Source organism: Euprymna scolopes, chromosome 44 (genome assembly GCF_053919585.1).
Source record: "Euprymna scolopes isolate OS-2025 chromosome 44, ASM5391958v1, whole genome shotgun sequence".
Taxonomy (NCBI): domain Eukaryota; kingdom Metazoa; phylum Mollusca; class Cephalopoda; order Sepiida; family Sepiolidae; genus Euprymna; species Euprymna scolopes.
This window is the reverse complement of record NC_136525.1, coordinates 46,660,099-46,686,743: the sequence shown is the minus strand read 5'-3', so window position 1 is coordinate 46,686,743 and position 26,645 is coordinate 46,660,099. Positions and strand designations below refer to the sequence as shown.

Sequence of the window (26,645 nt, the reverse complement as noted above, 5' to 3'; positions counted from 1 at the left end):
AGCTCACAATGTCTTTTCTGTTGGAAAGAGGTTCCAGAGAAGAAAAAAGGGCATCCCCTACGAAGCTACGAAGTTTATTTTGAACTCTGTCAAGGTAGGATAAGGTGCTGCGGCAACAGTACTCCATCCTTGGACGTACTTGGCTCTTATACAGGCAGAGAATTGCATCAGCAGTGAGATATCTAATGAAACGGTAGACTTTTCAAGTGACCTTGGCAACGGATTTGATGCATGTGTTTCATTTCAGACCAGGAGCAAGGGTCAGACCCAGAAGCTTGTGAAAACATGGAGCTTCCCCAAAACGAGAGCCATTCATTTCAATTGATGCCAGACGGGGATCAGAACGGTGATGATGTAAAGATTCTCTATCTGTATAAAAGCCAAGTACGTCCAAGGATGGAGTACTGCTGCTACATCTGGGCAGGAGCTGCTAAAAACAGTCTATCCTGCCTCTACAGAGTACAAAATAGACTTTGTGGCTTGATGGGGGATGCCCTTTTCTCTTCCCTGCAACCTCTCTGCCACAGAAGAGACATTGCGAGCCTGTCTCTGTTTTATCGTTATTTCCATGGCAAGAGCTCGTCTGAGCTCCATTCTTTGGTCCCCCCCCCTCGCCAATCTTTCACGAAAAACACCCGACTAGCTGAAACCACTGTCAATAATTTTCCCCACTCTGTGTCCGTGCCTAAATCAAAACGTAGATTCCGTGAACAAAGCTTCTTTCATAGAACTGCACGGCTGTGGAACTCTCTGCCGCTCGCCTGTTTCCCCCCCTCCCCGAAATTCAACTTGGATGTCTTCAAGTCCAACACAAATAAATTCCTAATGAACCGCCCCCTTAAGTAATGACACCTTATCAAATCCCCAATACTATTACTATTACTATGATACTATCCCAGTGATTACTGTACACACAATAACCCTTATCCCCGAGTGGCTCCTGGGCCTTGATAAGTGGTGACCCCCCATGTAAAAAAAAAAAAAAGAAAAAAGATAGAAGCTTGGTTTTAGATGCGTTAAAATTAACCTGCCACCTCATTGTACCAGATGCTCAAGATTAGAAAAAAGAGAATCAGAGAGGACGTGATCGTTTTTGGATGATGTAACTCTTATAAAATAATATTAAATATAAAAAAATGAATCAAATGTTTAATTTCTTTTATTTTCCCTATTTTTCGATTTCTTTAATTATTAAATAAAAAAAAAATTAAATTTTTTTTAAAGGGTTTTGTCAGCACTTGCCCATTTCGCTGTGTTCATAAACAAAGGTGTTATCATTCGACGTATGAGTACAATTTTTGCATATATTGGTACTTCTTAAATAAAATAATAAAAAAATAAAACAGTTAAATAAAATAATAAATAAAACAGTTAAATAAAATAATAAAAAATAAAACAGATCAATAAATAATTAAAAAAATAAAACAGTTAAATAAAATAATAAATAAAACAGTTAAATAAAATAATAAAAAATAAAACAGATCAATAAATAATTAAAAAAATAAAACAGCTAAATAAAATAATAAAATAAAACCGTTAAATAAAATAATAAAAAAAATAAAACAGTTAAATAAAATAATAAAAATAAAACCGTTAAATAAAATAATAAAAAAAATAAAACAGTTAAATAAAATAATAAAAAATAAAACAGTTAAATAAAATAAAAATAAATAAAGCAGTTAAATAAAATAATAAAAAATAAAACAGTTAAATAAAATAATAAAAAATAAAACAGTTAAATAAAATAATAAAAAATAGAACAGTTTAATAAAATAATAAAAAAAACAGTTAAATAAAATAATAAAAAAAAACAGTTACATAAAATAATAAAAAAATAAAACAGTTAAATAAAATAATTAAAAAATAAAACACTTAAATAAAATAATAAAAAATAAGACAGTTCAATAAAAAAATAAAACAGTTACATAAAATAATAAATAAAATAAAACAGTTTAATAAAATAATAAAAAAATAAAATACTTAAATAAAATAATTAAAAAAATAAAACAGTTAAATAAAATAAAAAAATAAAACAGTTTAATAAAATAATTAAAAAAACAGTTAAATGAAATAATAAAAAATAAAACCGTTAAATAAAATAATAAAAAAAAATTACTGTTAAATAAAATAATAAAAAATAACACAGTAAAATAAAATAATAAAACAATAAAACACTTAAAAAATAATAAAACTGTTAAAAAAAATAATAAAACAGTTAAATAAAGTAATAAAAAAAATAAAACAGTTAAATAAAATAATAAAAAATAAAACTGTTAAATAAAATAATAAAAATAAAACAGTTAAATAAAATAATAAAACAATAAAAAAAATAAAACACTTAAATAAAATAATACAAAAATAAAACACTTAAATAAGATAATACAAAATGAAACAGTTAAATAAAATAATACAAAAAATAAAACAGTTAAATAAAATAGTAAAAAATAAAACAGTTAAATAAAATAATAAAAAATAAAACAGTCAAATAAAATAATAAAAAATAAAACAGTTACATAAAATAATAAAAAAATAAAACAGTTAAATAAAATAGTAAAAAATAAAACTGTTAAATAATACAATAAAAAATAAAACAGTTAAATAAAATAATAATAAAATAAAACAGTTACATAAGATAATAAAAAAATAAAACACTTAAATAAAATAATAAAAAATAACAGTTAAATAAAATAATAAAAAAATAAAACAGTTAAATAAAATAATAAAAAATAAAACAGTTAAATAAAATAATAAAAAATAAAACAGTTAAATAAAATAATAAAAAATAGAACAGTTTAATAAAATAATAAAAAAAACAGTTAAATAAAATAATAAAAAAAAACAGTTACATAAAATAATAAAAAAATAAAACAGTTAAATAAAATAATTAAAAAATAAAACACTTAAATAAAATAATAAAAAATAAGACAGTTCAATAAAAAAATAAAACAGTTAAATAAAATAATAAATAAAATAAAACAGTTTAATAAAATAATAAAAAAATAAAATACTTAAATAAAATAATTAAAAAAATAAAACAGTTAAATAAAATAAAAAAATAAAACAGTTTAATAAAATAATTAAAAAAACAGTTAAATGAAATAATAAAAAATAAAACCGTTAAATAAAATAATAAAAAAAAATTACTGTTAAATAAAATAATAAAAAATAACACAGTAAAATAAAATAATAAAACAATAAAACACTTAAAAAATAATAAAACTGTTAAAAAAAATAATAAAACAGTTAAATAAAGTAATAAAAAAAATAAAACAGTTAAATAAAATAATAAAAAATAAAACTGTTAAATAAAATAATAAAAATAAAACAGTTAAATGAAATAATAAAACAATAAAAAAAATAAAACACTTAAATAAAATAATACAAAAATAAAACACTTAAATAAGATAATACAAAATGAAACAGTTAAATAAAATAATACAAAAATAAAACACTTAAATAAGATAATACAAAATGAAACAGTTAAATAAAATAATACAAAAAATAAAACAGTTAAATAAAATAGTAAAAAATAAAACAGTTAAATAAGATAATAAAAAATAAAACAGTCAAATAAAATAATAAAAAATAAAACAGTTACATAAAATAATAAAAAAATAAAACAGTTAAATAAAATAATAAAAAATAAAACAGTTAAATAAAATAGTAAAAAATAAAACTGTTAAATAATACAATAAAAAAATAAAACAGTTAAATAAAATAATAAAAAAATAAAACAGTTACATAAGATAATAAAAAAATAAAACACTTAAATAAAATAATAAAAAATAACAGTTAAATAAAATAATAAAAAAATAAAACAGTTAAATAAAATAATAAAAAATAACACTTAAATAAAATAATAAAAAAATAAAACTGTTAAATAAAATAATTAAAAAAATGAAACTGTTAAATAAAATAATTAAAAAAATAAAACAGTAAAATAAAATAATTAAAAAATAAAACACTTAAATAAAATAATAAAAAATAAAACATTTAAATAAAATAATGAAAGAAATAAAAACCCTTAAATAAAATAATATGAATAACACAGTTAAATAAAATAATAAAAAATAAAACAGTTAAAGAAAATAATAAAAAAATAAAACTGTTAAATAAAATAATTCAAAAAATGAAACTGTTAAATAAAATAATTAAAAAAATAAAACAGTTAAATAAAATAATTAAAAAATAAAACACTTAAATAAAATAATAAAAAATAAAACAGTTTAATAAAATAATGAAAAAAATAAAACACTTAAATAAAATAATAAAAAATAAAACAGTTACATAAGATAATAAAAAAATAAAACAGTTAAATAAAATAATAAAAAATAAAACAGTTAAATAAAATAATAAAAAAATAAAACAGTTAAATAAAATAATAAAAAAATAAAACAGTTAAATAAAATAATAAAAAAATAAAACAGTTAAATAAAATAATAAAAAATAAAACAGTTACATAAAATAATAATAAAAATAAAACAGTTAAAGAAAATAATGAAAAAATAAAACCGTTAAATAAAATAATAAAAAATAAAACAGTTAAATAAAATAATAAAAATAAAACAGTTACATAAAATAATAAAAAATAAAACAGTTAAATAAAATAATAAAAAAATAAAACAGTTAAATAAAATAATAAAAAATAAAACAGTTAAATAAAATAATAAAAAAATAAAACACTTAAATAAAATAGTAAAAAAATGAAACAGTTAAATAAAATAATAAAAAAATAAAACAGTTAAATAAAATAATTAAAAAATAAAACAGTTAAATAAAATAATAAAAAATAAAACAGTTAAATAAAATAATGAAAAAATAAAACCGTTAAATAAAATAATAAAAAATAAAACACTTAAATAAAATAATAAAAAAAATAAAACACTTAAATAAAATAATAAGAAATAAAACAGTTTAAATAAAATAATAAAAAATAAAACAGTTTAAATAAAATAATAAAAAAATAAAACAGTTTAAATAAAATAATAAAAAAAAATAAAACAGTTTAAATAAAATAATAAAATAAGATTTTTTATTTTCATTTTCTTCCTTTTTTTGATTTATTTCATTATTAAAAAAAAAAAAATTTTTTTTAAGGGTTTTGTCAGCACTTGCTCATTGGTCACCAATCATGGCAGAGACAAAATACCTCCCAAATATGGTCTTTCCGTTCCTGAAACTCTTTCATCAGAATCATCTTTGCTGCTTCGAGATGGTTGCCAGCATCATCCGTAAGTTCCTTTTGGTAGATTTTATCTTATATTTTTTTCATGGGAAAACAATAAAATTAAAGCTTCATCCAAGGTGGAATGATCAAGTTGTCGCCCTGAACAGAACAACACTAGATTTATTTTAAAACTTTTAGTGAAAAAAATCAATTAAGGTTATCTTGATTATGTTGTAGAGTTGGCATCTATTCAATGTAGCCGCCTTCAGCCTCAATCACTGCCTCAATACAGGTCCGGAACAAGCGCCTGCTTGAGCTCAGCAAATACTCGGTGGATGGTGGCAATCAGGCTGGCTTTGGTGTTGTGAGAGGTCATGTTGGTGATGTTTTTTCGATATATGACCAAAGAAAGTAGTCCAGCAGTTTCAGGTCAGGGTAGGACAGTGAGAGAAGGGTTAAACGTCATAGCACTCCTTCTGAAGCCAAGCCTGGGTCTCTTTGGACTTGTAGGCCGGCGCCAAGTCTTGCTGCCACCCTAGTGGCCACGATTGCACCAGGAGATCACCATACTCTTCAGCACATCCAGGTACACTTTGGTGTTGACTTTCAAGCCGACTTTGAAGATGCGAGACGGCATGATGTGTCCCTCAGTTAAAACCACACCAAAGACCATAACCGTCGCCGGAAACTTCATTGAGCTGTGCCCTCAAGCGTAGAACCATCCAGTTTGCATTTTGAAGGTGCTGGCAATGGTCCTGCTGTCATAACTTGGATCGATAGAGAGCATGAGTTTTTGGGTTTTTTTATCTTACCGTTTTTCATAATTTTTGGATATGTTACTCTTTACCACATGACATTATATAGCTACCATTTGTTTTACTTGGAATTCAATATTTCGATTCTCGTATTTTGCTCTTACGATGCAAAAGCACCAGTTAATCATTTTTCATTTTGTTCGTTTCCAGTGAATTGGTGCGCTCATTGGTTTGAATATTTCCCGAATCCTCCCATTAATGTTCTTGGGATCGTTGAGAACCTAATTGCCAGACACGACCAACACCTGCTCCGACATTTTGTAAAACATAAAGTCACTTCAACTGTAAGTTGGTTTTCACATCTTTTTTTTTTTTTTTTTTTTTATACATAAAGACATTCTCCTACATATACCGTCTGCTATTTGTAAATGGTCGGCCATCTTGCTTAAATGTGGTCTAATGATGATGAATGACATTTAATGTAAATCTAAAATATTTGAATCTTCTAATCTCTACAAACATCAAACTATGCACTTATTATCTCTATAGACACACAACGGTCCTTATTCATAAAATTCTTTATTTGGCCAATCAACTGTGGTGTTCTGACTTCTTTAATCCTCCCACACCTCATCATCTCTCACAGACTCCCTGCCTTCCTTGAATCTCTTATGCCATTCAAAAACTGATGCTCGATTCATGCAAGATGGTCCAAAAGCAGCGTGAAGCATTCCATACGTTTCTGCTGCATTTTTTTTCCAAGTTTAAAACAGAATTTTATTGCATATTGTTCTTTTAAAGTGTCCCCTTTTTTTTTTTTTTTTTTTTTTTCTTTTTTTTAAACTCATGTTCACCCCTTACAAAGCATATCGCCACTTGGACGCAACGGGCTACTATTTGGGGCCATGTTTAGGAAAGATTAACAAGATATTTGTTTATGTTACATTTTAACTTCTGCATATCAGTACAGCCAGGGAAGCAGGCAGCAGGAAGGGAATTCCAAAGTCTAGCTGTTCGAGAGAAGAAACTATTAGAATAGAAAGCTTTCTGGCATTTAGGGACAACAACAGTGAAGGGGTGGGATCTTATTGATAAACGGGTTTGTCGGGGATATGTACGTCGAGGGGGTACAAGTGAAACAAGTTCATCAGAACACATTCTATTAAAATATTTGTAAAAAAGGCACAGTGTTGTAACATTGCGACGATGAGACAGGGGCTGGAGCTTAGTTGATTAAGTGGGACCGATTGACAACTCTTTTTTTGGACTTTATCTAAGAGGGAGAGACTAGTGGTAGATGCACCAGCCCAGATGTGGCAACAATACTCCATGCATGGGCGAATGATGGCCTTGTAAAGGTATAGGGTACTCTCAGGCGTGAGTAGTCTTCTAGCTCGATAGAGGGAACCCACCTTCTTTGCAGCAGCCTTTGCAATGTCCTCTATGTATTTGTTCCAGTTCATATTACCTGGACCTGGATATGACCTTAAACTATATCCAGTGGTGAGGCCCCAGCTTGCGGGCTTTGGGGAGTGTGGAGCCACCCTTTAATTGCCATTGCTCCCAGGTCCACTCTGACCCGGGGTGGTAGTACCTGTTAGGGTCCCAACTATGGGTTGAATAGAAACTAACTTGAAAAGAACAAATATATTTTATTAAAAAATTTTTCTTCAAAATCTTTGGATTCAGCATTAAATAACCCGAAAAGGGTTGATATGCTGTAAAACAAAAACAACCAACCAACCAACCAATCATATTACCCGCAAATGTTAGGCCGAACAGTTTGAAGGTAGAATTCTCAGGTAGGGTGCTATTTGTCATGGGTATAGGGGGTTGGAGAGGCGTCTTGTAATTATTAACATAGAGCAGCTTAGTTTTACTAGCATTAAATGTTACCATCCATTTGCGGCCTCATTCTACTATAGTCTGGAGGTCATTTTCTAACAATTCTGCCATTGTCTTAGATTTATGTACATCTGTTCTTCCCTCATGTATATTATAGAGCATAGTATCATCAGCAAATATACTCATCTCAGACATAATATTATCAGGGAGGTCATTTATGAATATCAGGAATAATAATGGTCCAAGGATCGACCCCTGAAGCACTCTTGCATTAATGTTATCCTGCTTGGATGTACGTCCGTCAATGACTACCTGTATGCTTCTATTGTCTAAGAAGGATCTAATTATATTTAGTATACGTTCAGTTATACCGTACAATTTAATTTTCATTAGCAACCCTTTATGCCAGACTTTGTCAAAGGCCTTGGATATATCAAGGGCTACAGCCCTGGTTTCACCAGTACATGGTAAATGCATACAGAGATGACTGTTAAAATATCTGTAGTAGACATTGCATACTCTTTGTCAGAAAGAAGATTTTCTTTTGCGAGGTGGTGAACTAGTGATCGATTAATTAAGGTCTCAAAGATTTTAGCGAAGAGTGGGAGGAGAGTAATGGGGCGATAATTGAAAGGGTCTGTTCTTTCATCAGAATTTTTGTACACTGGTACCACAGAGGCCATCTTCCAGTTATTAAGGAAGCGAGATTCAGCAAGCCATTTACAGTCCTTATGTTCAGATTGTGTTTTTGAAATTCACCAGCTGTTACAATCAGGCTTTAGTGGCGTGTATTTCAATTCTTGCTGGAGCTGTTCATTTGAATCTAAAATCATACAAATTGGTCTGTCATTTTATAAGATGTATAGCGATAACATACTGAATTTTCAAGAGTCGATGACAATCTTAAATGCCTATACAAAAAAAGTCTGGAAACTTATTGAAGGTAACTCTGATTTCTGGTTTGTTAGACTCAGTTCTTGTATTAAAAACACATTTCAAATGTATTTTTCTTCCTTTTTATATGCATAATACTAAATAGATTTTAACTAAAAATTGTTCTTCATTTAAAAAAAACAGTTTTATTTCCTATACATTTCAAATGTATTTTTCTTCCTTTTTATATGCATAATACTAAATAGATTTTAACTAAAAATTGTTCTTCATTTAAAAAAAAAACAGTTTTATTTCCTATACATTTCAAATGTATTTTTCTTCCTTTTTATATGCATAATACTAAATAGATTTTAACTAAAAATTGTTCTTCATTTAAAAAAAAAACAGTTTTATTTCCTATTTTTCTTCCTTTTTATATGCATAATACTAAATAGATTTTAACTAAAAATTGTTCTTCATTAATAATATTTAAAAAAAAAAAACAGTTTTATTTCCTATACATTTCAAATGTATTTTTCTTCCTTTTTATATGCATAATACTAAATAGATTTTAACTAGAAATTGTTCTTCATTAATAATATTTAAAAAAAAACAGTTTTATTTCCTATACATTTCAAATGTATTTTTCTTCCTTTTTATATGCATAATACTAAATAGATTTTAACTAAAAATTGTTCTTCATTTAAAAAAAAAACAGTTTTATTTCCTATACATTTCAAATGTATTTTTCTTCCTTTTTATATGCATAATACTAAATAGATTTTAACTAAAAATTGTTCTTCATTAATAATATTTAAAAAAAAAAACAGTTTTATTTCCTATACATTTCAAATGTATTTTTCTTCCTTTTTATATGCATGATACTAAATAGATTTTAACTAAAAATTGTTCTTCATTAATAATATTTAAAAAAAAACAGTTTTATTTCCTATACATTTCAAATGTATTTTTCTTTCTTTTTATATGCATAATACTAAATAGATTTTAACTAAAAATTGTTCTTCATTTAAAAAAAAAACAGTTTTATTTCCTATACATTTCAAATGTATTTTTCTTCCTTTTTATATGCATAATACTAAATAGATTTTAACTAAAAATTGTTCTTCATTAATAATATTTAAAAAAAAAAACAGTTTTATTTCCTATACATTTCAAATGTATTTTTCTTCCTTTTTATATGCATAATACTAAATAGATTTTAACTAAAAATTGTTCTTCATTTAAAAAAAAAACAGTTTTATTTCCTATACATTTCAAATGTATTTTTCTTCCTTTTTATATGCATAATACTAAATAGATTTTAACTAAAAATTGTTCTTCATTAATAATATTTAAAAAAAAAACAGTTTTATTTCCTATACATTTCAAATGTATTTTTCTTCCTTTTTATATGCATAATACTAAATAGATTTTAACTAAAAATTGTTCTTCATTTAAAAAAAAAACAGTTTTATTTCCTATACATTTCAAATGTATTTTTCTTCCTTTTTATATGCATAATACTAAATAGATTTTAACTAAAAATTGTTCTTCATTAATAATATTTAAAAAAAAAACAGTTTTATTTCCTATACATTTCAAATGTATTTTTCTTCCTTTTTATATGCATAATACTAAATAGATTTTAACTAAAAATTGTTCTCCATTTAAAAAAAAACAGTTTTATTTCCTATACATTTCAAATGTATTTTTCTTCCTTTTTATATGCATAATACTAAATAGATTTTAACTAAAAATTGTTCTTCATTTAAAAAAAAACAGTTTTATTTCCTATACATTTCAAATGTATTTTTCTTCCTTTTTATATGCATAATACTAAATAGATTTTAACTAAAAATTGTTCTTCATTTAAAAAAAAAACAGTTTTATTTCCTATTTTTCTTCCTTTTTATATGCATAATACTAAATAGATTTTAACTAAAAATTGTTCTTCATTTAAAAAAAAAACAGTTTTATTTCCTATACATTTCAAATGTATTTTTCTTCTTTTTTATATGCATAATACTAAATAGATTTTAACTAAAAATTGTTCTTCATTTAAAAAAAAAACAGTTTTATTTCCTATACATTTCAAATGTATTTTTCTTCCTTTTTATATGCATAATACTAAATAGATTTTAACTAAAAATTGTTCTTCATTTAAAAAAAACAGTTTTATTTCCTATACATTTCAAATGTATTATTCTTCCTTTTTATATGCATAATACTAAATAGATTTTAACTAAAAATTGTTCTTCATTTAATAATATTTAAAAAAAAAACAGTTTTATTTCCTATACATTTCAAATGTATTTTTCTTCCTTTTTATATGCATAATACTAAATAGATTTTAACTAAAAATTGTTCTTCATTTAATAATAAAACAGTTTTATTTCCTATACATTTTGCTGTTTAATGTCAATTTATAAGATTGCCTATTTATTTTTGTTTTGCAGATTTATGCGTGGCCCCTTCTTGAGAACCTTTTCACCGAAGTGCTTACCAAAACGGAATGGCTATGCATGTGGGATCATGTGCTTAGTAACCACCCCTCGTTTCTCTTGCTGCTTGTGGCCGCTTATATCTTGAACGCCCGTGGACCGTTACTCAAGTGTGTTGAGCTCGACGACTTTAAGGTAACTAAAGTTAATCTTTTTTTTTTTTTAGTTGTTGGTCTTCATTTGAAGACTGGCAGACCGATGCCTGCCCCAGACACTTTTTGATCTCTGATCTGTCATTATACTGATGACTGGCAAGTTGTTGCGTGTCTGGGTCTATATATTTTCTTATATTTTAAACTCCTTGGGATAATGTTCACAGGAAACACGAGTTGGAACAATTACATTGAGAGCATTGCCAGAACTGCTGCGAAGAATGTAGGTTCTCTCTACCATGCTAGAAAGCTACTAACGCCCGAAAGTATCCTATACCTCTATAAGGCGACCATTCGCCGATGTATGGAGTATTGTTGTCATATTTGGGTTGGTGCATCTGCTATTAGCCTCTCGCTCCTAGACAGGGTTCAAAAGAGAGTCACCAACCCTGATATGTCCTGAACTGTCATCTAAACTTCAGCCTCTGTCCCATCAATGAAATGTTGCATCCCTCTGCCTGTTTTACAAGTACTTTAACGATGAATGCTCTGACGAACTGCAAGCACTTGTGCCCCCTCGACGTAAATACCCCCGACAAACCCGACAAGCAGCTAAATCCCACCCCTTCACAGTAGAGATCCCTAGATGTAAGAGAGCCTTCTACTCCAGTAGTTTCTTCCCCAGAACTGCTAGACTTTGGAATTCCCTTCCGGGTCCCTGCTTCCCCAACTGTACTGACATGCAGAAGTTCAAGTGTAACATGAACCGACATCTTGCTGCCCAACTTCCTACACAGTACCCCTGATGCTTATGTCCCTGATAGTAGCCCCCTACAACGAAGTGGCAATGTGCCTTGTTTGGGGTGAAAATGTAATAATAATAAAAAAAAATGTGCATGTATTATGCATTCGTGGGCGTGCATTTGTGTGTAGCATATATGTGTATAATGAAAGTCCTATCTTCTCCTTCGGTTCCCTTTGTCTTCTATTTCATCTTGTTGACCTGAAACCAAAATGCATATTCCAAAAATCACGACGCATTTCTTATTTGTGAAGACACTCTTTATTCGTGGAGTTTTTCATACTCTCTGGAAGGGTTTTCCGCACGCAACCCGTTTCTGGATTCTTTCTTTTTCTTCATATTTCCTTGATGACCCGTCTTCTTCCAATCTGCCTTCTAACTGCTTTGACGAACTGCCCCGACTAAACTCGCCACAGAACCTTCCCAAGCACGTGTGAATTCCTCCCTTTTATATCAGAGATGGGTATTGGGTATGTATGTATGTGTGTGTGTGTGTGTGTGCGCATTTGGAAGACTTAGAGACAATGTGTGGAAGAGGAGAGGCATTACACTTGCAACCAAACTGAAAGTATACCGAGCGGTCGTCCTGACAACCCTACTCTACGCCTGCGAAACTTGGACGCCATATAAAAGACATGAAAAACAGTTGAATGGCTTCCACCTCAGATGCCTCCGTAATCTTCTCAACATCCGCTGGCAAGACAGAATTCCTGACACAGAAGTCTTGAAGCGCGCGGGGCTCCATACCATCACCACCATAATCCGCAAAACCCAGCTCGGGTGGGCAGGCCATGTCTATCGCATGCACGACAGCCGAATCCCCAAACAACTTTTCTATGGGGAACTCAGCCAGGGAAAGCGGAATGCAGGGGGCCAAAAGAAACGATATAAAGACTGTCTGAGAACGTCCCTAAAAGACTTTGACATCAGCCCCCAGTCTTGGGAGAGTCGCGCTGCTAAACGTTCGGCCTGGCGTTGCGTCATCAGCCTAGGAGCCGACAGGGCAGAGAATCAACGCATGACACACGACCAGCAGAAGCGCAAGAGGAGGAAGGAGAGAGCTGCCTGTTCACAGCCTGCCGATACTGCCTTCACGTGTCCAGAGTGTGGAAGAGTCTGCCAAGCACGGATTGGCCTCATCAGCCATCTCAGGACCCACAAACCCCTGACGCCGAATTGATTGATACCTTGGTCATCGTCGATTTCGACGGACGAGCAAGAAGAAGAAGAAGTGTGTGTGTGCGTGATCTCCGACCAAATGCGGTTGCAGGCAACGCATTCACAACATGTCAGAACCTTTTGACCCCCATCGCACTCAAAGACGTCCCGCACTAATCGTGCTATTCATGTCATGGACTACATAACAAAAGGAGAAGGTTATGCCTGGAAGGATGGTTTTATGGCAATAGAACAGATAATACACAAAAATCCCAAAAAGCTATATAACTGAAAATGTTGTGTGCATGAGGACACTTCTCAACCTATATACTCAATGAATTTTTGATCTACAGACTTGAAATTTATTATATAGGATATTCTGACATGTGAAAAACTATTTAATTGGTTTCCATCCAGAAAAAGGGCTGCTAATTTCTTTCTTTTTCTCTCTCTTCTTCATATTTCCTAGATTACCAATTCTTCCCTTTTGGCATAATCACATTGATACACCGGTTCCCTGCCAGATCATCAAAGTTAAGCAACGTTGAGCCTGGTCATTGCTAAAATGGGTGACCAATTTGGCAATTCCAGGCATTTTATGTAGGAGGGCATCGACACCTCCCTGCAAGAGTTGTATAAAACCTAACGTCGTCATCTTCTCTGACAGGGATATATATGCGACTGGAGACCATTTGTGAATTTCATACTCCCATGGAACTTTCTCTTTCAGAGGAAGCCAGTTAAACCCGAATAGGGTTAGTGCTGATGCACACACAGATGACCAGTCTTCTTTGAAGCTCGCTAACTACCCTCTAAGTGCTTTGATGAACTGCCCTGATTAAACTCTCAACCGAACTTTTCTAAGCACGTGTCTGTCCCTCCTTTTAATATTGGGGATGGGGTGTATGTGGGGTGATTTTCGACCGGATGCACCTGCAAGCCAACACATTCACATGTATATCCCTGTCAGGGGATATACAACTTTTTTTTTTCGATATTTTCATTTTTTAATGTCTTGATTAAACTGTACAAATACCCTTCTTTTTTTTTTTACCAAATTAGTTTTCAATATTATTTTGGCCACCATAGATTAGCGTATTTATATACCAATTTTTCATTCTTTTTTTTTTTCCCCCAAATTATTTTTCAGTATTATTTTGGCCACCAAAATGCTATCAATATACAAAAGGTGATAAAAACTGCTTATCATTTGATGGAAACGACAGATAATGAGATTCACCCACAGAAATTGCTGGAAGAGTTTGTACCCCTTACGAAGGGTCAGTACCCGGTGTTCAATAAATATCCAAAATTCATTGTTGATTATCAGGTAAGTTTCTAAAGGGTGTTTTATAATCTATATATATAAAAGCAAAAATGTATGTGTGTATGTATGTTCGCTTTTCCGCGATGTCTGCAAAAGGCTTCTTTCGGAAAAGTGCTCGCTCGCTTCGCAACTTCTTAAAACTGTTTATATCATCCATAAATTGTAATATCTCAGAGTTACCTGCGGACCTCGCCTGTCTATTTAATTTTATTCACTTTCAAACCTTAATTATTCCACATTTCCCGCATCGGCACGCGTTACATTAGCTTTTCAGTATAAACAAAAGCGAAACTCAGAGCCAGTTTGTTCAATGTCGACTTCGTCATATCAGACAGGCGAGCGGGTTTTTCAATTGACCGCATTAAAAACTGTCCCGCACAAAATCGCCGTCACTTCAATCAAAAACGAGCACCTGTTTCTTTGTTTTTTCACACTTTACTGCGCGTCGTCCCGCACAAAATCGCCGTCACGTCAATCAAAAACGAGCACCTGTTTTTTTTTTTACTATTTTCCAACTGCGCGTCGTAAAAGCTTCCTTTTTTTTTTCACACACACCGAAAAACACCCGGGCAACGCCAGGTACCCCTCGCTAATGTTTGTATAAATAAAAAAACTTAAACATCTTTCTCTCTCTCTCTCTCTCTCTCTATATATATATATATATATATATATAGAGAGAGAGAGAGAGAGAGAAAGATATATATATATATATATATATATATATATATAAAATAGAAAAATCAGCGCTTCTACACTATTGGGACAAAATTTCGGAAATCATAATACTGAATTTCACATGAAAACAATGGTATCTTTGTATTTCTTGTATTTTTAAGATGATTATATCCAAAAATTACGAAAATTGATAAGGTAGAAAATTATTTATTAAAGAAAATAAAAAATAGAATTTGATGAAAACGATTGTAAGACACAGAAAAGTTCAAAAGGGAACGTGATTTTCCGTTTTGATTTAAACAAGATGGCAGCAATTTTTCACCTGCTAACACGATTTAAGTGTTTTGCTTAATAATTGATTAATATTCAAGTAATTTTGACTGCATAATTTGTGAGCTACCATTATAACTCATTAGATTTTTAAAAAAAAATAAGTCGAAACCATTTTTTTTTTTGTCTGAAAACTCCATTTATCAACTACAAAATCTCATCACAAATCTGTAGAAGTGCTGAAAAATCTTATTGAAAATAAAATCAAATTTTCAAAAAAAATCTTAGAAACCTGTAAAGAGAGTATACAGAATTTTTAATTATCCGACTAGGAGTACAGATAAACTTGAAAAACCTTATTTCGTGGAGTTTGAAAAATGCAATTCTTCTCATCAGAGGAAAAAGGTTTGCAAAATATACAAAAATTTTTGCAGATTAATGCATTAAAAGAAATTATAAGTATGAATTGAATCATATTTGCATAAAAAAGTTTTTAAACAGTTTTTGAAAAGTTTTTAAAGTTCCATAATGATTATGAAAGCAGGATCAATGAAAAAAGTTTTTAAACAGTTTTTAAAGTTCCATAATGATTATGAAAGCAGGAACAATGAAAAAGGTTTTTAAACAGTTTTTAAAGTTCCATAATGATTATGAAAGCAGGAACAATGAAAAAGGTTTTTAAACAGTTTTTAAAGTTCAATAATGATTATGAAAGCAGGAACAATGAAAAAAGTTTTTAAACAGTTTTTAAAGTTCCATAATGATTATGAAAGCAGGAACAATGAAAAAGGTTTTTAAACAGTTTTTAAAGTTCCATAATGATTATGAAAGCAGGAACAATGAAAAAAGTTTTTAAACAGTTTTTAAAGTTCCATAATGATTATGAAAGCAGGAACAATGAAAAAGGTTTTTAAACAGTTTTTAAAGTTCCATAATGATTATGAAAGCAGGAACAATGAAAAAGGTTTTTAAACAGTTTTTAAAGTTCCATAATGATTATGAAAGCAGGAACAATGAAAAAGGTTTTTAAACAGTTTTTAAAGTTCCATAATGATTATGAAAGCAGGAACAATGAAAAAGGTTTTTAAACAGTTTTTAAAGTTCCATAATGATTATGAAAGCAGGAACAATGAAAAAGGTTTTTAAACAGTTTTTAAAGTTCCATAATGATTATGAAAGCAGGAACAATGAAAAAGGTTTTTAAACAGTTTTTAAAGTTCCATAATGATTATGAAAGCAGAAACAATGAAAAAGGTTTTTAAACAGTTTTTAAAGTTCCATACTGATTATGAAAGCAGGAACAATGAAAAAGGTTTTTAAACAGTTTTTAAAGTTCCATAATGATTATGAAAGCAGGAACAATGAAAAAGGTTTTTAAACAGTTTTTAAAGTTCCATAATGATTATGAAAGCAGGAACAATGAAAAAGGTTTTTAAACAGTTTTTAAAGTTCCATAATGATTATGAAAGCAGGAACAATGAAAAAGGTTTTTAAAGTTCCATAATGATTATGAAAGCAGGAACAATAAAAAAGGTTTTTAAACAGTTTTTAAAGTTCCATAATGATTATGAAAGCAGGAACAATGAAAAAAGTTTAAGTTTAAGACGATATGGTAAATGAAGAATGACAATTATATATAACTTTTTCGTACTTGCACAGTTTAATCAAAACATTAAAAAATGAAAATATTGAAAAAGAGGTTATATTGTACATATCCATAATGGAATGAAGTTCTCCATAAAAAAAAAAAAAAAAATTTCACTTAATTTCATCAAGTAGTTTTTTTTACAGCGAAAAAACAATTTGCGATGATACCAAGCAAAAGGTCTGATCTTTAGGAAGAAAAGCTAGTATTAAAGATGGGGAGGGAGTGTCAGCGCCTTACATGGAGTTATCTCCCCGTGGCATGTTGTTTAGCTTCAGCAAACTTCACAATGGCTGACTTCAACGCGCTCTCATAAGAACATGTTTTTCCGCTGTAAAAAAAAAAACTACTACAAATCAGATGAAATTTTTTTTTTTTTTTTTTTTTGATCTTCAGTTCAAAACGGATATGTACAATATAACCTTTTTTCGATATTTTAATTTTTGTATGACTACATTAAACTGTACAAGTACCGCTTTTTTAAGGTAAAGTTAAGGAGAAATTTATGAAAAAAAAAAAAACTATTTAGGCCATGGCATTTTGAAGCTAAATGCTTCTCATCAGAAGAGAAGGGCCAGAATTATAGAAGATGCAAATATAGAAAAAAATTGGCTTGATGACATTTGGAAATGAAATGAGAATGAAAGAATAGGATATGGTAAATCTAATATATAAAAGGCAAAATATGCGTGTGTTTGTATGTCTGCCAAAAACTTTCAACAGACGTGTTGAACTGTGACAAAATTGGTATCGTTTTAAAGCTCGATGTCTCAGACGACAAATATCGAAAAATTGGCCCAAAACATTCATTCTTTCACCGTCAACTGGGCCGTTTTTAACAAGGAGGGGGTCACATTTTTCGTCGACATTTTTGCAAGTCATTCAAACCTCGCGTCAACAATGTCGTATAAAAGATGTTATTTCGACCGCCCGTGACGTCGCAATCACAGTAGCCGCATCGAAAAGACCGTTTTTTTTTTGTTTTTTTTTTTCATCTCCTTTTCCTCTTTTTACAACTTTAAAACTTTTTTTTTTTTTTTTGTGCTTGCATGGGTACTTGCTGTTTTTTTTTTTTTTTCTCAACCAATACCTTTACACACACCTCTACACACTCGGGAATAGCCAGGCATCCAGTAATTAAAAGTAGGTACGACATACAAGTGTAGATGCATATGTAGGTAATATTAAAAAATAAAATATGCCATTATGAAATAATTTGGGTCATTAAAGAAGAGCCAATAATAACAGAAAGGAAAAATGTGGAGGATAGAAGAGAAAGTAGAGAAAGAAGGGAAAGAAGGAAAGGAGGTAGAAACAGTAAATAGAAGATACGGAAATAAATAGATTGTGACCTGACGGATGACGTGTAGGTCTACTTTCCTTTTATTCCTGAGCAATTTACGCTTTCTTTTTTTTTATTTTTCAGAAACAAGAGCGAGAACGCATACAACAGGAAGAGCTTGAATACTTACGCCAGAGGTGATTTTTTTTTTTTTTTTGTTTTATTAATTGATAAAAATGCCAGAGGTGATTCTATTCATTTTTTTGCTTTTTTTTTTTTTTTTTTTTTTTAATTCATTACTAAAAATGCGAGAGGTGATTCAGTTTTTTATTTCTTTTTTTGTTTTTAATTAATTAGTAAAAATGCCAGAGGAGATTTTTTTTTTTTTTTACTTTTATTTTTAATTAATTAGTAAAAATGCCAGAGGTGATTCCATTTTTTTTTGTTTTTTTTTAATCTATTCTATCTGGTCGGGGTCCTTGCCCAGACCAATGTGACTCTCTCTCTCCAGCTTTCCCTGCCTTCCATCAGTCCCCTTAGATCTTCAGGATCACAGTTGACGCCATGTGCAATTTGCTGGATGTACATAGATCTAGGTCGTCCTAGATCTATTTATGTGCATTTACTGCAGATTATTTGGTAACCATTAATTTCTGGAGATTTTCACTAGCATATTCTGATTCCTTGCACAAAAATACACTTATACGCCAAATTTCATTGCTTAATCTTGTGTTTTAACAAAGATATAACATTTTTACTGAAAAAGTAATGTAAAAAATGTGGCAAAACGCATATGGTCTTAAAGAAGTAAAAATGTCCAAACGTGCAAGGCACAGAAATAATCATCTATAGATATAAAAGCGAAAATGCATGTTTGTATGTGCGTTGGCTTTTTCTCTATGTCTACAAAAGGCTTTTTTCAGAGAAGTGGTCGGTCGCCTAACAATTTTTTAAAACTTTTTATATCACATATAAATCGTAATATCTCACAGTTAACAACGAAGCTTGCCTGTCTATTTAATTTGCTCGATTTCGGGAAGGTAAATATTCAACATTTGTCGCTCGCTGCATGTGGGTTAGTCTTTTTCCTATAACATCTTAGGGGAAAAAAAAAAAGCGTTCAGCAGTAAATGAATACTATCCCGCTGTCAAACTTGACCTCATTAAGTCATATAAACGGGCACCTGCCAAATCCAAGTAATTAAATAAATTCAAACGTGTTTCCGTTAGAATCTTGCGGTGGGACAATGGTTAACGTCGCACGTTTTTTTTTTCACACTTTAATTTACAACTTTGCCTCAACGGTTCGGGTTCGATTTCCATACTTACCTACCAAAATATTTTTTTTAACCCACCCCCACCCCACCCCCAGAGTTTCCACACACACCTCCAAACACCCGAGCAACGCCGGGTACCCCTTGCTAGTGTACTATAAAAGAGTTTTGTAACGGCAGCAAATGGGGATGTTGTATTCCCGTGTGGTTGTGTATATATTCTGTACATATATACACGTGTATGTAATGAGTGTCTTATTGAATGTACATCTGTTTATCATCCATGTATTTACATGCGATCGTCTTGTTTTCAAAATGTCAAAAAACAACTTATCTGGTATATGTTTACATATAACGACAAATAACCTATTCTAATAGTTTCTTCCCTCGAAGAGCTAGACTTTGGAATTCCCTTCCTGCTGCCTGTTTCCCTGGCTGTACTGATATGCAGAAGTTTAAATGTAACATAAACAAATACCTTGTTAATCTTTCCTAGATGTGGCCTCAAATAGTAGCCCCTTACATCCAAGAGGCAATATGCTTTGTGAGGGGTGAGTAAAAAAATAAATAATAAATAAGGAACAGAATAGACATCTTTGTCTCTTGCTAGGTAAAGGAAGACATGCTATGGGGTTACAACATTTGGCCAATTAGGGAACACACTTGACCCATTTTTGATCTTGTTAGACGGAAAGCTGCAACAAAAATTCTACCGCGAACAACAGACCTCGAGTTTCTTTTCGACAACCTTTATTTCAGAATGTTATTCCCATCTTGGAATGGTTAAATGATGATACAGTCCTGTCTACACCTTAATTATCGATCTTGTCACCCCGTTTGTTGACCGTCTCTCTCGGCCACCAGTTACAGACTCTACTAACTAACTTTCTAAGGTGTCTCTAAACTCATTATATCATGTATCTACGTAACCAAAAATCCTTGCCTGGTCTTTTGTCACGTATCTTTGTTTATTAAAACCAAACATTCCAATCCTATATTATTAAACATCGTTCTAAACATTTTATTGTTTTACATATTTCTGGCTTGATTATTTCTATATTAAATTCAAGTCCTATTTCAAAACTTACGCCTGCCAGTATCCTATACCTCTATAAGGCAACCATTCGCCCATGTATGGAGTACTGTTGTCACATCTGGGCTGGTGCATCTGCTGCTTGTCTCTCGCTCCTGGACAGGGTTCAAAAAAGAGTCGCCAACCTGATAGGTCCTGAACTGTCATCTAGGCTTCAACCTCTGTCCCATCGACGAGATGTTGCATCCCTCTGCCTGTTCTACAAATACTTTAATGGTGAATGCTCTGACGAACTGCAAACACTTGTACCTCCCCGACGTAACTACCCCCGACAAACCCGACAAGCTACTAAGTCTCATCCCTTTACAGTAGAGATCCCTAGGTGCAAGAAAGCCTTTTACTCCAATAGTTTCTTCCCCAGAACTGCGGGTCTTTGGAACTCCCTTCCGGGATTCTGCTTTCCCAACTGCAATGATATGCAGAAGTTCAAGTGTAATGTTAACAAACATCTTTCTACTCTTCTCCCCTCATAATGACCCCGCTAATTAATTCCCTAATAGTAGCCCCCTGCTTCAAAGTGGCACTGTGCCTTGTTTGGGGTGAAAATTGAAAAAAAAAAAAAAAAAAAAAAAAAAAAAACGTTCTTCCATTATCAAAACACTTTTTATTCCCATAACATTGTCACCAGTTCAAATATCAGTCATCATCTCTCTATCCAGGCCATAATATAATAATAACTCCAAACTGTATTCGGTGGTGAGCTACCCAATGTAGGTTAAACTGACGATGATAAAGATTGACCTGTTGTCCTATAATGATGTTTGATTCTAATTCTAGACAATTATCTTTGGAAATCCACAAGGCCACCTTGCATCGACAACAAGAAGAGGAGGCTTGGTACCGACAACAGCAGCTGCTGCTAGATGCCGAGGAAAAACGACGCAAGTTAATCAAGGAAGAGGAAGGGAAGCTTTCAACGCAGCGAAGGAGGTGAGTTGGCCCCGGGGGGGGGGCGTCATTGTGAGAAGGGGAGGGAGGGGACAATAATTTCAGCATTCGATATAATCACCTGGGAAATCGTCGAGTACAATCATTTGTATGCTTAAAATTAAATGAAACTTCCATGGACAAAGTTTCTTTCCAACAACTACCAGAATTTGAAACACAATACCATGGGGCTGCTTCCCAGCTGACCACAACATGACCATTTTAAAGTCTAATGTTAATTAGTACTTCTCCATTTACCGACCCGTGATTTCCATGAAGTTACTCGAGTGTGCCCGGCATATGAAGAGAATAACCGGAAACGGTTGGCCACAATGTGATGCGAGGAACGCTTAGGTCGATCTCAATGGTAGAAATGATTAACCAATGAGAAAGTGATATCAAATGCGTTTTCTAGTTTTAACCAATAAGAATGTTTTAACAAGCTTCTGGGTTTGACCTTTACTCCTGATCTGAAATGGAACACGTACATCAAGTCTGTTGCCAAGGTCGCTGGAAAGATGGTGGGATCCTTCTATCGCTCTAGAAGATATCTCACTACTGATGCAATTCTCTATCTATATAAAAGCCAAGTACGTCCAAGGATGTAATACTGCTGCCATATCTGGGCAGGAGCTGCTAAAAACAGCCTATCCTGCCTAGTCAACATTGTTAAATACCAGTAGCAAGTGAAGTGTATGTACAGGACGACTGGAAACAAATGCCGAGATAAGCGGAGAGCACATACGGCGCCTAGAATTCTCAAATGGTCACCCATCTGGTACTAACCCGGCTCAATGTTGCTTAACTTCGGTGATCTGACGAGAACTGGTGTGTCAACGCGATTATGCCGTATTATATATATATATATATATATAATAGAAAGAAAATTAAAGCTGTAAGTTGAACTTTACAATCAAAATTTAATGTTCGACTGAATACTCCAAAAAACAATTTAAAAAGTCCTTATTCCGCGGAGTTTCAAAGAATGCTATTCTTATTATTCTTCTCATCAGAAATCAGTAAATTATATTTGTAGCAATGCTAGAATTTGCTAGTTAAGGCATTAAGTGAAACCAGGCTCAACGTTGCTTAACTTTGGTGATTTGACAAAAACTGGTGTGTCAACATGATTATACCATATATATATATATATATATAAGGACAACAAGAGTATGAAATGAAGTCACAAAACTATATGCGACGTCTAGCGTAGAGTTCATTAGGGGAGAAAAAGATTAAGAGGAATTATAGAATGTTGGGGGAAGCTTTATTGAATTCTAAATAAATAAAGGAGAAGCTTGTTATATATAGTGTGATATATAAGATTGTATATGGTCTTTAACATAGTGTTGAGTTTAAGGGGTATATGTTTTAGGATTATATTGGGGGTATAATTTAACCCTAAAACATTTCCTCCATGCTACCTAGCACCTTCTCTACTCTTCTAATGAGAAGCATTAGGCTTCGAAATGCCCTGGCACAAAGAGTCCCTTCTATCCCCCAAATTTTGCTTGTATTCCACTATTCAGTAAATGATCCATTCTATATCTACCAATATATAGTTTTGTGACTTCATTTCATACTCTTGTTGTCCTATTGTATAAGCTTCAATAATAATTGTTGAGCTTGGTATTATCCAGATAAGTCTCCTCTTGTGGAATTGAACTCTCTCTTTTCCTCTTACGCATTAAGCTATATATATAGAGAGAGAGAAATTGGAAGAAAATTAAAAACTAAAGTAAATTACTCAGAATAAAAGGCAAAATGTGTGTGATCATTTCGTGTATGTCTCGCAAAGACTTCTTCGCACATGCTCCGGGGGGGGGGGGGGTTACGATCGCTTATAACTGTTTATATAGCCTCTAGATAATAATAGCTACGATTTGGGAACACGGAGCGCCTCTACATTTATTTATGTCGACTTTTATGAGATTCGCGCTATATCGCTCTGTCGACTGTTTGTCCTATAAATATGTACACACATATATGCACATACATTTGTATGTATATATATATATATTGTATTGGTAGTAATTATTAAGTGTGTCTACCAAAAGAGTGCTCAATGTTTAGACAGAGCCAAAATAAGTTAATTTAGTATACAAACAAATGGCTAAACATAGGCATACATGTTTCAGCCATTTGTTTGTATACTAAATTAACTTATGTATATATGTATGTACACACATATATATATATATATTTATATATAAACTAACAATATAAAAAAAAAAACACTAACCTAGTTTTAAAACAGATCCTTTGTCCGATAAAATGCATGCTCATTGGCTGATAGGAAGGGCGCGGTGGATACTAGAAAGCTGATTGGCTAACTAAAATCTCAATAGAAGAGGAGCATATAAAAACGATAAACAACCACAGAATTCGCGCATAAGCCTGAAGAGTCCTAGAGTGGATGAAACGCAGAATATTCAGTGTAGCTTAATCGCCATATTTATTTTATAAATTACTACATATATATATATATATATATATATACACTGATTTGTCTATTTATCAATAGTATTACAATCCATTAGTCTATTCTTGCAACACATGATTCGACATAATTAATTCTTCAATTCCAGATTACAATCCATGAACAGAGAATCCAAAATTCAACAGCTGAATCTTCTCGATGACGTACGGCGGAAATTCCTCCATCTTTTGCGGCAGCAACAGGAGATGGAACTGCGCAGATTAAATGACAAAGTAACCAATCAGGTTTGTCAGATTTTTTTTTTCATTTTTCATCTTAAAAAAAATTATTGTCATTTTATTTGAAATTTTCCCCATTCTTTATCTATGCCTAAATCAAAACGTAGATTCAATGAACAAAGCTTCTTTCTTAGAACTGCACGCCTGTGGAACCCTGTTCCGTCTGCCTGCTTCCCTCCTGACTACAACTTGGATGTCTTCAAGTCCAGCGTAAACAAATTCCTGATGAACCGCCCCCTTAAGTAGACACTCTAAAATATCCACACTAACGTACTGTACTTACAATAACCCTTATCCCTGAGTGGCTTCCGGGCCTTGATAAGAAAAAAAAAAAGATATCATCATCAGCAGCAATAGCAAAAGCAACATCACTTAATGTTGGCAAGCTTCACGTGGTCCCTTCTATGTAAACAAATTTATTTTTTATTATTGGTCCTATGACAAAGGAGGCATTGGACCTAGTAATTTGTACCTGTTCGTCCGTTCATCTGGAATGATTCTGGTTGCCCCTCTAGGGGGGCATTATACGGGTAAAATTGCTCCAAAATCATTCATCCGTTCATTTGTTCGGACTTTTCTCTATAACCACATCTTGGATTTCCTTTTTAAATTTTGCGCAAACATTAGTCATGGTGAAAGTAAATTTTTTCACTCGTGGATGGGGGATCTTGCATTCTCAGCTTGTTTTTAAAACACTTTATCAAATCTCCAATACTAACGATTACTACGATACTATCCCATTGATTACTGTACACGCAATAACCCTTATCCCCGAGTGGCTTCCGGGCCTTGATAAGTGGTGACCACCATGTAAAAAAAAAAACCCCAAAAAACACTATTTTTCATTTGGCTGGATTTTATTTCGCTCTTAATTTATCTTTTTCTTTTTTCTCTTCATTTTGTTTTGCCTTCCTTTTTCCCGGGTATGTGCATCATTATGTGAATTTTGGAATATGATGTTACGTTTCTAATTTTCTGAGATGAGGATTGTTTATTCGTAATGTTATGGATTCATCGGACTACTGTTCTCATCTTGAGTGTCATTTTTCAGTAGCAACAACTTAAGAACGTTGGCAACCTTCATGTGGTCCCGCCCATTAGTACCCATTATCCTTCTAGAAAGAATTCCTAATAGAATGATATTCGGGGAACAGATGCCACCAAAAATCATCATCATCATCATCATCAAATAAAGCAGCAGCATGAAAGGTGACAGTTTATTTTACTTATCAGCTTTTTAAAGCTGGGGACGGAGCATCCTACTGAATGCTAAACAAATCACCTGCTAACTCAGATATTCCAACTAAGAGATCTTAAGATTCTGACCGTCTCTTTGAGGACCTGTGGCGCAGTGGTTAGAGTACTTGGAAAAATCAATTGTAAAATATGACCTTCTCCTGAAGGTTGTAGGTTCAATCCTCAGTATGGGCGACTGAAAAATAAAATTGCAAATTACTTAGGACCTCTATCCAGTCATGGCTGACGAAACAAGAGCATGCTACCCCCGTGAAGTAAATAAAGGATTCCATTCGAAATTCTGTCCAAATTCCAGAGTTTGACAGAAACATTCCTGAGTTCGACAAGATATACCTGAAGAAGGTCGGAGGTTACATCGACTGAAATATTGTGAAAATCACACTCAAGATGAGAACAGTAGTCGGAAGAATCCAAATAATATGAATAATGTATACTATTGTTTTTTTTTCCCTTTCCTTTTCCAAAACTAAATCATGTTCTGCATGATAAAAAGCAAAAAAAATAATATGATGATATAATAATAATTTCGATTCGTAACAGGTACATACATCATGAAGATTTTTCTGGATTTTTGTCTTTTAATTCCAAACTTTATATATTTCTCTTCTTTTTTTTCTCAACGCAGGAGAAAGAAAAACTCCGAGATGTAGATGCTGCGCTGAATGAAGGCGAATTAAAAAACTTTGAACTTGAATTACAGAGACGTCTCTATGAACAGGTGAGTTTTGGAGCCGACCTATTTTTAATGGAAAGGTGAAGATTCCTTTTATGTTGGAATGTGAGTTTATCTCTTCCATTTCCGTAAACAATGTTTGTACTTTGGGGACGGGGGTATGTCATTATTATTCAAATCATTTGGATTCTTCGGACTACTGTTCTCATCTTGAGTGTCATTTTCATGTTTTGGTCGATGTAACCTCGGACCTTCTTAAGGTGTATCTTGTCGAACTCTGGAATCTGCATTGAACCTTGAACCTCCAGAAG

General features: G+C 31.6%; 1 protein-coding gene and 1 pseudogene across 1 annotated transcript in view; one reads left to right on the top strand and one right to left on the bottom strand.

Annotated features, from left to right (window-relative positions):
* Positions 1 to 26,645, top strand: part of LOC145268832 (TBC1 domain family member 31-like) — an 87,765-nt gene that overhangs the window by 38,396 nt on the left and 22,724 nt on the right. Inside the window, exons 11-18 of the mRNA XM_080124491.1 lie at positions 5,098 to 5,231; positions 6,133 to 6,266; positions 11,097 to 11,276; positions 14,344 to 14,523; positions 18,537 to 18,589; positions 21,537 to 21,689; positions 24,275 to 24,410; positions 26,287 to 26,379. Coding sequence (XP_079980617.1) covers positions 5,098 to 5,231; positions 6,133 to 6,266; positions 11,097 to 11,276; positions 14,344 to 14,523; positions 18,537 to 18,589; positions 21,537 to 21,689; positions 24,275 to 24,410; positions 26,287 to 26,379 — 1,063 coding nt within the window. The remainder of the gene's footprint in view (positions 1 to 5,097; positions 5,232 to 6,132; positions 6,267 to 11,096; positions 11,277 to 14,343; positions 14,524 to 18,536; positions 18,590 to 21,536; positions 21,690 to 24,274; positions 24,411 to 26,286; positions 26,380 to 26,645) is intronic.
* On the bottom strand, positions 22,425 to 22,541 carry LOC145268881 (5S ribosomal RNA; annotated as a pseudogene).